Raw genomic sequence first — 12597 nt, forward strand, 5'->3', positions numbered from 1 at the left:
TTCTACTCAGGCCTTTCCTAATCTCGCGTTTCGTCAATAAATGCACTTTTCTTATTATCAATGGACCAAAAGTGTGTTTTTTCTGTGTTTGTGTTACTAAATATTTGGTCACAATGTTACAAGTTCGGTTTATGGTACTCTGAAACCGAATACAATGAAGAATGATTAAGAAATTCAGCTCTCCTTTAGGGGAGAAAACTGCATACTGATTTGTTTAAGTTTTCCTGAGTTGCCTTAACTAACTGCAGGCGTATATAGGGACGGCCGTTATAACGGCCTACAGCCGCCCTCTTGCTGCATATTTCTGCAGCTGAGCTGTGTCTCTATGCTGAGGGACCTCAGCGTTGATGGGACCTGCTACTCTACCCTTCCTACACTTTTCTGCTTTTAGCCTTTACTGCCTTTATTACTTTTAAAAGCGTTGCGAGTGGTGTTCGCTTTATTCAGTCAGCATACACAGCTGGTCATTAAAATTGTTACTACATGAAGGTAGCATGAAACAAGCGTGAAATAGGAATGGCACTCTCGGATAGCAAATGACTGGGATTACAGTCAAACGCAAACGTAACCAGGAGCACTACCATTTACGTTCTGTGTGTAACGAGAAAATATACAGGTGGTTTCTCATTTAAATGTCGCATTTAACTGTTATTTGATTGTGAGAAGATCGTGTTACGCGTTACGTAAGGAAGACGTATACCAGCACGTGTCGGAAGTCAAAAGCAGCAGGATTGTGGAGACTGCTGTTTGTAGTTCCGCGATATTGCTGCTCGTGTTAGTCGGCATCACACGGCTGTCACGGGAATGTGAAGTCGATTGGTTCAGGAGGAGCATACTCAACGCTACGCACGATCTCAGAGGTTCCACGCAACAAGCACCGGAGAAGACAGTCATATGACATCGTTCGACCACGATCATACAATGAGTCAGAAAACTGGCTCGTTTGGAGCAAGACAAGTATCCACGGCGACGTCTGCGGCACTGCTGACTGTCAGCATGGCGATTATTGTTGTCGCTTCCCTTGATGCAGCAGCAGAGAGAAGCATGCTGGCAGGGTTGCGCCCAGGGACAACGTTATGCACAGGAATGTTTCATACCGTCTTTTCAGAGCGCCAAAATAGACGTGTATGTGTGAAAAACCTCCAGGCATACAACAAGTGCTAGATAAGGTTTGAATTGTTGGTTACCTTCTGTGGCTGACATGCGAGAAACATATGGTAACCCACTGCCTGTGACTATTGCAATGAGCCAAATGTGGCCTAAGAAAGGTCCCATGAAATACAAATCAAGCCTGGACCAAGGAATGAAACAGTGTGGCTAAGAGAAGAAACGGTGTGGAGGGGCGGCCTTCTGGCTCTACCAAGTGTTGGAAGAAGATAGGGAACGCCATTGGATATGATGACGAAACACACGTTTAGTGAGCACCACAGTCCAGTGACCAGTTTGGAGAATGACAAAACGCGCTGCTGCACAGATGCAGGTATGACCATCGGGGTGCAGACATTTTCCCCTTGGAGCAATGTTGAGAGCTCACTCTGATGGTGCCAATAGGTCTCGACCTCCAGCTGCCAGATCTGTTCAGCGTTCAGGTGGATACGCAATTCGAGATCCTTGTCGAACATTGTGTCCAGACGCAGAGGTAGGCAGGAAGGGATATGAGCATTTGCATGTTATGTCGTAGAGCGATACTGAATATTATAATTATAGCTTGAGAGGAACAGGGCCCACCCCTGAAGGCAGTGTACAGTTTTGGTGGGAAATTTAGGTGTAGCCTTGAAAAGCGGAAGCATTGGTTTATGGTCGGAGATTCATGTGAAATGCCTACCATGTGCATAATTATGGAATTTTTTTAAGGCCAAAAATGATAGCTAATGGTTCATTCTGAATGTGGCTACAATTTTGCTGAGCAGCTGTGAGGGTTTTGGACACAAAAGCAATTGGACATTCCACCCCGTAATCACGTGGAACAGGACTGCATCTGCTGCCAGGGTAAGACGTTTGGCGGGGCCCTGTGCTATGAAACACGATGGTTGGAGAAGGACCCGTTTTAAGTCTCTGACAACTTCGTCACACAGTGTGGTCCACTCCCAAAGGATCTTTTTCTGCAGTAGTCCTGGTGGTTCGGCAATGCCAGCCACATGGGGAACAAATTTTCGGTAGTAATTTAATTTTCTCAACATTAATTTCAACTGGCTGGTATTGGTAAGAGACAGTTTTGTACTGGCTCGATATAGTGAGGCATGGGGTGGATGCTGGAAGAAATGATAATGTTTCTGAAGTTTTCAGCTTGATGAGTAAAGAAACAGCATTCGTCTTTATTACACTTTAGATTGACCTCTTGGAGGACCTTGAATAGGGTGTCCAAGACGTTGGTCAGGTCTTGGGCATCTTTACCTGTGACGAGAATGTCAACTAAGTAATTTGTTGTCCTTGGTATATCGTGAGTGAGATACTTCAGATATCGTTAAAATCTTGCTGGGCTGCTGGCTGTACCAGTCTATAGTACAAGAACAGCTTGAAGGGAGTGTTGACGACTGGGATACATCGGGATTTTTCTTCTAATATCAGTTGGAGGTAGGCATGCCTCAGGTCAATTTTTTCCATCCTCTAGATAAATCGTGATGTCCTTTATCTTAGATATTGAGTACGCATCAATGACTGATTGGGTATTGATGATCTGATGCCCTTTATCTTAGATATTGAGTACGCATCAATGACTGATTTGGTATTGATGATCGTCTTGAAGTATCCACAATTGCGTAGGGCACCATTTATTTTTTAACAATGACAGTGGGAATGGCCCATTGACTGAGGGAGATTGGATTGAGGATGCCCTCACCTTGTAGGTGCTGTAATTCCCCTTGAAGCTTATCCATAAGTGCAAAAGGAACACTTCTAGCCTTAAAAAAACTTTGACGTTGCTGATGGGAGGAGGGCTACATGAGCTCCAACGTCTCTAATGTCCTAAAAAGGTTGTGAAAATATGGATCTGAATTTTGTAAGAAAAAATCTTTAACATATAAGTCCGTACCCAGGGAGTTGACTGTCAGGCGGAATCGTGAATTTCTAATTCGAGTACGTTAAAAAGATCCATACTTAAGTTCCCATGAACCATGGACCTTGCTGTTGGTGGGGAGGCTTGCGTGCCTCAGCGATACAGATAGCCGCACCGTAGGTGGAACCACAACGGAGGGGTATCTGTTGAGAGGCCAGACAAACGTGTGGTTCTTGAAGAGGGGCAGCAGACTTTTCAATAGTTGCAGGGGCAACAGTGTGGATGATTGACTGATCTGGCCTTGTAACACTAACCAAAACGGCCTTGCTGTGCTGGTACTGCGAACGGCTGAAAGAAAGAGGAAACTACGGCCGTAATTTTTTCCCGAGGGCCTGCAGCTTTACTGTATGGATAAATGATGATGGCGTCCTCTTGGGTAAAATATTCCGGAGGTAAAGTAGTCCCCCATTCGGATCTCCGGGCGGGGACTACTCAGGAGGACGTTGTTATCAGGAGAAAGAAAACAGGCGTTCTACGGATCGGAGGGTGGAATGTCAGATCACTTAATCGGGCAGTTAGGTTAGAAAATTTAAAAAGGGAAGTGGATAGGTTAAAGTTAGACATAGTGGGAATTAGTGAAGTTCGGTGGCAGGAGGAACAAGACTTCTGGTCAGGTGAATACAGGGTTGGAAGTACAAAATCAAATAGGGGTAATGCAGGAGTAGGTTTAATAATGAATAGGAAAATAGGAATGCGGGTAAGCTACTACAGACAGCACAGTCAACGCATTATTGTGGCCAAGACAGATACGAAGACCACACCTACCCCAACAGAGCAAGTTTATATGCCAACTAGCTCCGCAGATGACGAAGAGATTGATGAAATGTACGATGAGATAAAAGAAATTATTCAGATAGTGAAGGGAGACGAAAATTTAATTGTCATGGGTGACTGGAACTCGACAGTAGGGAAAGGAAGAGAAAAAAAATGGTTCAAATGGCTCTGAGCACTATGGAACTTAACTTCTAAGGTCATCAGTCCCCTAGAACTTAGAACTACTTAAACCTAACTAACGTAAGGACATCACACACATCCACACCCGATGCAGGATTCGAACCTGCGACCGCAGCGGTCGCGCGGTTCCAGATTGTAGCGCCTAGAACCGCTCGGCCACCCCGGCCAGTTAAAAGGAAGAGAAGGAAACGTAGTAGGTGAATATGGAATGGGAGTAAGGAATGAAAGAGGAAGCCGCCTGGTAGAATTTTGCCCAGAGCATAACTTAATCATAGCTAACACTTGGTTCACGAATCACAAAAGAAGATTGTATACATGGAAGAAGCCTGGAGATACTGGAAGGTATCAGACAGATTATATAATGGTAAGACAGAGGTTCAGGAACCAGGTTTTAAATTGTAAGACATTTCCAGGGGCAGATGTGGACTCTGATCACAATCTATTGGTTATGAAATGTAGGTTAAAACTGAAGAAATTGCAAAAAGGTGGGAAATTGAGGAGATGGAACCTGGATAAACTGAAAGAACCAGAGGTTGTACACAGTTTCAGGGAAGAATGGGGGAAAGAAATACAGTAGAAGAAGAATGGGTAGCTTTGAGAGATGAAATAGTGAAGGTAGCAGGGGATCAAGTAGATAAAAAGACGAGGGCTAACAGAAATCCTTGGGTAACAGAAGATATATTGAATTTAATTGATGAAGGAGAAAATACAAAAATACAGTAAACGAAGCAACAAAAAAGGGATACAAACATCTCAAAAATTAGATCGACAGGAGCTGCAAAATGGCTAAGCAGGGATGGCTAAAGTACAAATGTAAGGATGTAGAGACACATATCACTAAGGGTAAGACAGATACTGCCTACAGGAAAATTAAAGAGACCTTCGGAGAAAAGAGGACGACTTGCATGAATATCAAGCGCTCAGATGGAAACCGAGTACTAAGCAAAGAAGGAAAGCAGAAAGGTGGAAGGAGTATAAAGAGGGTCTATACAAGGGCGATGTTCTTGAGGAGAATATTATAGAAATGGAAGAGAATGTAGATGAAGATGAAATGGGAGATATGATACTGCGTGAAGAGTTTGCTAGAGCACTGAAAGATCTAAGTCGAAACAAGGCCCCGGGAGTAGACAACATCCCATTAGAACTAATGACAGCCTTGGGAGAGCCAGGCCTAACAAAACTACCGTTTAGCGAGCAAGATGTATGAGACACGCGAAATACCCTCAGACTTCAAGAAGAATATAATAACTCCAATCCCAGGTGCTGACAGATGTGAAAATTACCGAACTTTCTGTTTAATAAGCCACGGCTACAACATACTAACACGAAATCTTTACAGACGAATGGAAAAACTGGTAGAAGCCGACCTCGGGGAATATCAGTTTGGATTCCGCAGAAATGTTGGAACACGTGAGGCAATACTGACCCTACGAATTATCTTAGAAAATAGATTAAGGAAAGGCAAACCTACTTTTCTAGCATTTGTAGACTTAAAGAAAGCTTTTGATAATGTTGAGTGGAATACTCTCTTTCAAATTCTGAAGGTGGCAGCGGTAAAATACAGGGAGTGAAAGGCTATTCACAATGTGTCCAGAAACCAGATGGCATTTATAAGAGTCGAGGGACGTGAAAGGGAAGCAGTGGTTGAGAAGGGAGTGAGACAGGGTTGTAGCCTATCCCCGATGTTAATCAATCTGTATATTGAGCAATCAGTAAAGGAAACAAAAGAAAAATAAGGAGTAAGTATTAAAACCCATGGAGGAGAAATAAAAACTTTGAGGTTCGCCGATGACATTGTAAATCTGTCAGACAGCAAAGGACCTGGAAGAACAGTTTAACGGAATGGACAATGTCTTGAAAGGAGGATATAAGATGAATAACTGATGATGTTCGAAGTAGAGAGGGTATAAAATGTAGACTGGCAATGGCAAGGAAAGCGTTTCTGAAGAAGAGTAATTTGTTAACATCGAGTTTAGATTTAAATGTCAGGAAGTCGTTTCTGAAAGTATTTGTATGGAGTGTAGCCATGTATGGAAGTGAAAAGTGGACGAGAAATAGTTTAGACAAGAAGAGAATAGAAGCTTTCGAAATGTGGTGCTACAGAAGAACGGTGAAGATTAGATGGGTAGATCAGATAACTAATGAGGAGGTATTGAACAGAATTGGAGAGAAGAGAAATTTGTGGCACAACTTGACTAGAAGAAGGGATCGGTAGGTAGGCATCAAGGGATCACCAATTTAGTATTGGAAGGCAGCTTGGAGGGTAAAAATCGTAGAGGGAGACCAAGGGATGAGTACACTAAACAGATTCAGAAGGATATAGGTTTCAGTAGGTATGGGAGATGAAGAAGCTTGCACAGGATAGAGTAGCATGGAGAGCAACATCAAAGTAGTCTCTGGACTGAAGATCAAAACAACAACAACTTAAGTTCGCTCCCAGGGCATCCGCTATCAAAGTCCTTGCCATGATGTTTTGCGACCAATACTGTATTTTGTCGTGAATTGTCCAATAATTTTTTAAGGCTGTTGTTATAAGTTCACATTAGGGTATAAAATGGTCAGAAGGTAGAAGAAATGGGTTATAATATGATTCCCAAACGATAATGGTGGTGGCAGACACCTCATCTATCTGCAAGGAGATGGGTTCATTATTGATTGTGACACTTAATGAGAGACTTTATGTAGAATGGGGTAACACAGATTGAATATATGGTAAGTCTGGGTACAGTTCATGAACGTTGTCTGCCCCCATGTCTGAAGGTTTCACGCAGGTGCAGTCCAGTGCTAACTTCAACGCTGAATAACACACTTCGTCCCTATGTCTGGTTTTCCCACAAGAGATGGACTTTTCACGCCAATAACGGCGTTGGTGTCGCTGATAATTTATAAAACACTGACTCCGGGAAGAAAGTCGTTGGATATGGTACTGGGTTGCTTTACCTGAACTTTGGAAATCTGACGGCCGCGCGGGATTAGCCGAGCGGTCTGAGGCGCTGCAGTCATGGACTGTGTGGCTGGTCCCGGCGGAGGTTCGAGTCCTCCCTCGGGCATGGGTGTGTGTGTTTGTCCTTAGGATAATTTAGGTTAAGTAGTATGTAAGCTTAGGGACTGATGACCTTAGCAGTTAAGTCCCATAAGATTTCACACACATTTGAACATAAATCTGACTGGGCAGGTGTCCCTAATTGGATTTGAGTGCGACATGTTTTCTGAGTTGCAGACACCTACGAGTGGTCCTGTAGGATAATCGAGGACCAAAGATATTGTTGAAATCTCTGATGATGAGAATACAAGTTTCTGTAGATGGGTCTTTGAATTTCAAGAGATCAGTGCTGAGACAATCATCAGGGGCATGCGCGAAATCATATCTCTAACCAAGAAAAAAACATATGATTGCCTGCACTCGGCGTCGGAGCACTGACAACAACAGTTGCGAGATAAACCCTGTAGGTGCGCAATCGAAATTCTGCATGACTGTCCTCGGAGTGGTCGGCCGCGGTGGTCTAGCGGTTCTGGCGCTGCAGTCCGGAACCGCGGGACTGCTACGGTCGCAGGTTCGAATTCTGCCTCGGGCATGGGTGTGTGTGATGTCCTTAGGTTAGTTAGGTTTAAGTAGTTCTAAGTTCTAGGGGACTTATGACCTGAGATGTTGAGTCCCATAGTGCTCACAGCCATTTTTTTTGTCCTTGTAGTTTATGGCAACTAAAAACCTTATGGCGGCCTGCCGCCAGGACCACTTGATATTCAAAGTATTCAAGTAAACTGATCTTCAACTTGTCACATGGAAGGGCACTGGGATCCACTTCTGGATTTAGTTGTTGTAATAGTGGTAAATGTCCAGGTCTACATATGCCAAATAGAAAGCGTGGCACTGGGCGTCAACTGAGATGATATGAGCAAGGAAATGCTGCTCCATGCGTGCAACATAGTTTGCCCATGCTATGCCTTTCCTGTCGAATGCTGGAAAGCTGGGGTCGCTGACTGGAAAACCTTGGAGTGTAGCCGATCTGAGAGAGGGGAGAGGAGATTTCCAGAGGCAGCTTGAAAGTGGCCGCCAGGTGCTCGATCAGTATTTTGTGGGTGCACTGCATCTGTTGGAGTAGTTATCATGAAACAGAGGGTGTTCGACGACGGCCCTCTCCAGTACTTGCTCTAGATCTTTGACTGAAAACGTGCAGAGGTTTCGCGATGTCATAAGCAACGTTATAATGAGCATACCATTAAATGGAAAACACACGCAAGCACTGGCTATCTAGATGACAGCACTTGCTTGAGACTGATCTGAACACATAAGCCCATCGCCATGTGATATGTCTGTAGATGGAGGTAAAAGAAGGAGAAAGAGTGAGAGGAAAAGAGTGAGTGAGTGAGCATGTGTGTGTGTGTGTGTGTGTGTGTGTGTGTGAGAGAGAGAGAGAGAGAGAGAGAGAGAGAGAGAGAGAGAGAGAGAGGGGGGGGGGGAGATCCAGGTACCAATGATTGAACAACATTATTTATCAAAGATTAATAGCACGTCTACTCTAACATGGGTTGAACCAAAACATAAAACAAGTCACTTCTTGAAAAGGAACAATAGTATTTCTGGTATTTGGAGGCCCGTTCGTTAGTTATTGACTCTAAGTTCATTTAATAAACAGTTTATAAATTGTCTTACTCCGACATGCAGCTGTTTGAAAAATTTACAACTTCACAAGTCTGCCACGATGACTGAGTCCCCATCTTCTTTAGTGAGGAGGCCAGGAACTCTGTAGGTCCACAACTGAGCTCCCGGGATCGCGAAATTAGACGTGAAAGTCAGAGATGTCGTGGAGGCGGCTCTCGAGTAAGAATCCTGACTGATCTAATACTTGTGGAATCGCCGCCTGGCCCAAGAAATCTCATTCGGCGAGAGTTAGTGTGGCGTGGCCCGAGCACTGACCTGAATAGCACATGGCACTAGGAGGCAGCCGGGTATATTTCCGATTATGTGTCTTGTGGAAGAGAATAGGCGCGAAGGGCCTGCGGCTTTTAGCGGCGCTTGGGTCTCCTCCTGATAGACAGTCGGAGCATGTCTGTCTGTCTTGCGGAAAATTTTCCCCTGTGTATTACGCATATTCGAAGCACTAATGTTGGTTGCTGACACGCAACAATGGAAAAACAACGTTAAGTGACTTTAAATACACAACTCTTCTGGGCCACAGAGCTGAAAATTCGAAAAGTGGCCCTTACATTTCAAATTTGTTAAGACCGGTGGCTGCACGCTGCCGTGAGGTGTCCGTGACGATATTTTTGGATAAGGCAACGTGTGACCTCATGTTAACCTTTTTGTCGTGAGTTATCACGAAACAGAGGGTGTCCGACGATGGCCCTCTCCAGTACTTGCTCTAGATCTTTGACTGAAATCGTCTGGTCATGGCTTGCCGAGAGACTTGCACATTACCATTCGTCAGGCATTACGACTGATGAACTCTGACACAGTACGGAATTGCGTACTTCTATCTGTCATCCAAGTTCATTTCGTCTCGATTTAGCCACTGTTGATGCTAGATGTGGCAGTCCTGTGTATTAAATTTTGCACAGTGAGTACCATCAAATTCAGCTACAAATTTAGTCATTTATTCATCCTACTAAACTGTATGTGCACAGTAGGTATTAGTTCCTTATTTGATACCTTTATTGATGATGCAATTTTAATGGCCAGTTAGTTACTTCAACCCACTAATACCATAGCCCCATGCAATCATATTCCAAGTTCATTCTTGTCTAGGGCCCATTTCTGAATGTTTCCTTTACATAGACTGAAGATAGGCTACCCGACATAGGTTGAATTTGCTAACGCCTCTATATCTCTTCTGTATTGCTTCTTCCTCTCATACCTTGAGCGAATAGAGGCTCTAATTTTCGGTAACACGTTTTATTTTTGAAAGGAGCGAAGCTCAGATCTCTCTTGTGCCACCCTGCTAAAAATTTTCTGGGCTCCCAGAAAAATCACCTTTGGCAAATAACGGAGGGAGTCCTTCAAGAAGAATGGGTTAGGTTGGTGCCTCAAACTCATTCTTCATTTCAGATGACATATGCAATAAAAATGTCGTGTGACGAAGGCCTCCCGTCGGGTAGACCGCTCGCTGGTGCAATTCTTTCGATGTGAGGCCACTTCGGCGACTTGCGCGTCGATGGGGATGAAATGACGATGATTAGGACAACACAATACCCATTCCCTGAGCGAAGAAAATCTCCGGCCCAGCCGGGAATCGAACCCGGGCCCTTAGGATTGACAGCTCCCGGGGGTGGACACATATGCAGTTACTAGACGCTAAAACTGTTATTCTACTTCTTATAAGATTTACCAGGGAATTTTATCCACTGTATGGAGATTTGTAATCCTTCCATGAATAACGTCAGAAGAAATAAAATCCGATGCTTTCATGCAATTTATTAAAACTGATTTTAAATTGTTGGTCAGTATTTATGGCTGTAACCACAGCCATTCTCGAGGTTCTTGTCTTGTCCATCGCATCTTCTCCATGTCTAAAGTCAGCCAGTTATTGCGTAATTAGTTATCGGTGTATAGTGTACATATACATTAGTAAAATATTTGCCTGACATCAATTTCTAACGTTAAGTGGTTAACAGTACTGTGCTGAAAAGTTAACGGAAGCATCTGCTATGCTGTCTCTGCTGGACGTGTTTCCCGTTTCAGACTGGCGCAGCCGCTGCTGTTGGGTCTGGTCATTCAGCACTTCTCCCCCAACAGCGACGTCACCCAGCAGCAGGCTTACATGTACGCCAGCGGCCTGGTGCTCATCAACTTCGTCAAAGCGTTCTGCATTCACCAATACAACTTGAAAGTTTCCTTGATCGGCATGAGGATCAGGGTTGCCTGCTGTTCCCTTCTCTACAGGAAGGTAGGCACCGTATCGGAAACTAAGACTGTTACACAGAACAACCAGTGTCTGTATAATGGATAACAGTTTTTTCTGTTTGAATCGTGTTCTTATTACAAACTGATGACACAATGCTGTTCATAAGAAACGCAATCACAGTTCTATAAGGCACTAAACAGGAAACTAACCATATTATACTACCTGAACTACACAGCTGGACGTTAATTCAGTTTGTCCTGTCAGTGGGTGTTAACTTCAAAACAAATCAGCTTTAGCTTTCTTGGAGAAAAATTGAAAATGATTGTTTGCTTTGCACCCTAAATTTAGTATGATGGAGACACAGTTTTCTTTATTACCTGATGTTAAGGGCTTATTGTACTTCAAAGGCTGAGTATGCGCAATGTGATGGTCGTACTTAGTGCCGCTGTTAGTATATAATGGCACACTGAAACAATGTATGTTAGATGACGAGCTAATACTGTCACATGAAGGGGATTACTGATGTGTAGGTGAAATATGAATTTTCGTTGTCTAGGAGGTGTATGACAGATATGACCACCCTGACATTAACTTCCTTTCTTATTTGACGCAGGATGCAAACTTTATTCTCATAAATTGTGCATCTTAAATAGACGTTTACTATTTTCCTAATGACACAATCAAAGTCCCCTTTCCACAACACATCACAACGTCTTTATCTGAAGAATGATAGCAATTTTCAGCTTTTCGTTGCCTTTATGGAAAATTAGAAAGTGATACAACCGACGGTCAAATCATTTGCTGCAGTTAGTGTAAATTTAATACATCTCAATGAAAACTGTTTCACTGTAATTTCAGCCACTGAAAAAGATCATCAGAGTACAAATTAGCGTCAACTTTATACTTTTTACAAAATTGCCATACTCATGACTACTCAGCCTTTGAGGTACAATAAGCCCTTAACATAAGGTAATATAGAAAACTGTCTCTCCATCAAACCAAATTTAGGGTGCAAACCAAAAAATCATTTTCAGTTTTTCTACAAGAAAGCTAAAGCTGCTTTGTTTTGAAGTTAAATGTAACTACAGAAATTATTCCAAAATTAATTATACCTTTTTTCATTTTTGCGTTATTTTCCTCTCCTCACATATGTAAGAAGTACATACACTACAGAAACTTATGTTAACATTTATTTTTAAATTCTTATAGAACGTTGCTGTGTTTCCTTATTTTTACATTAAAGTAAGCTCTCTTACATTACGCAAAAATTACACACTCACATGTTAAATAGAATTTTAAATTTAGCAAAAATTAAAAATCGAAATATGATGCATTGTTCATAGATTTGCCTCGCGAGAGAAAATAAGAGAAAGAAATAACAAAATTCGAGTTGATATCACTATAAAATTATTTTGACAGTTGTTATTAAAAGTATTATTTCAACAATTTGAATAATTCTTTTAAGATCATAGCTAGGACTTCCCTTATACGTGTTATCCATTGAGCCGCAGATGGAAATAAAATTTGATTTATGCATGATTCCTTCTGTAATCACACATGTTTGTACGGCTAATAACAATTAATAGTTGAGACTGCGACTTACCAATGTGAGTAAAAACGGAAGTACGCAGCCGGCTTCGTATAAGGACGGTGAACTAAGTGGACTCTCCTGTCGGATTTTCTCAGATCACAAGTGTGTTGTGATTGTTAAAATCTATTTGTGCGGTTTCGTTTTGATGCTAACCC

General features: G+C 42.7%; 1 protein-coding gene across 1 annotated transcript in view; it reads left to right on the forward strand.

Annotated features, from left to right (window-relative positions):
- Positions 1-12597, forward strand: part of LOC126162479 (ATP-binding cassette sub-family C member 4-like) — a 242101-nt gene that overhangs the window by 92826 nt on the left and 136678 nt on the right. The window contains exon 5 of the mRNA XM_049919021.1: positions 10689-10893. Within this exon, the coding sequence (XP_049774978.1) occupies positions 10689-10893 (205 nt within the window). The remainder of the gene's footprint in view (positions 1-10688; positions 10894-12597) is intronic.

Source organism: Schistocerca cancellata, chromosome 2 (genome assembly GCF_023864275.1).
Source record: "Schistocerca cancellata isolate TAMUIC-IGC-003103 chromosome 2, iqSchCanc2.1, whole genome shotgun sequence".
Lineage (NCBI taxonomy): Eukaryota > Metazoa > Arthropoda > Insecta > Orthoptera > Acrididae > Schistocerca > Schistocerca cancellata.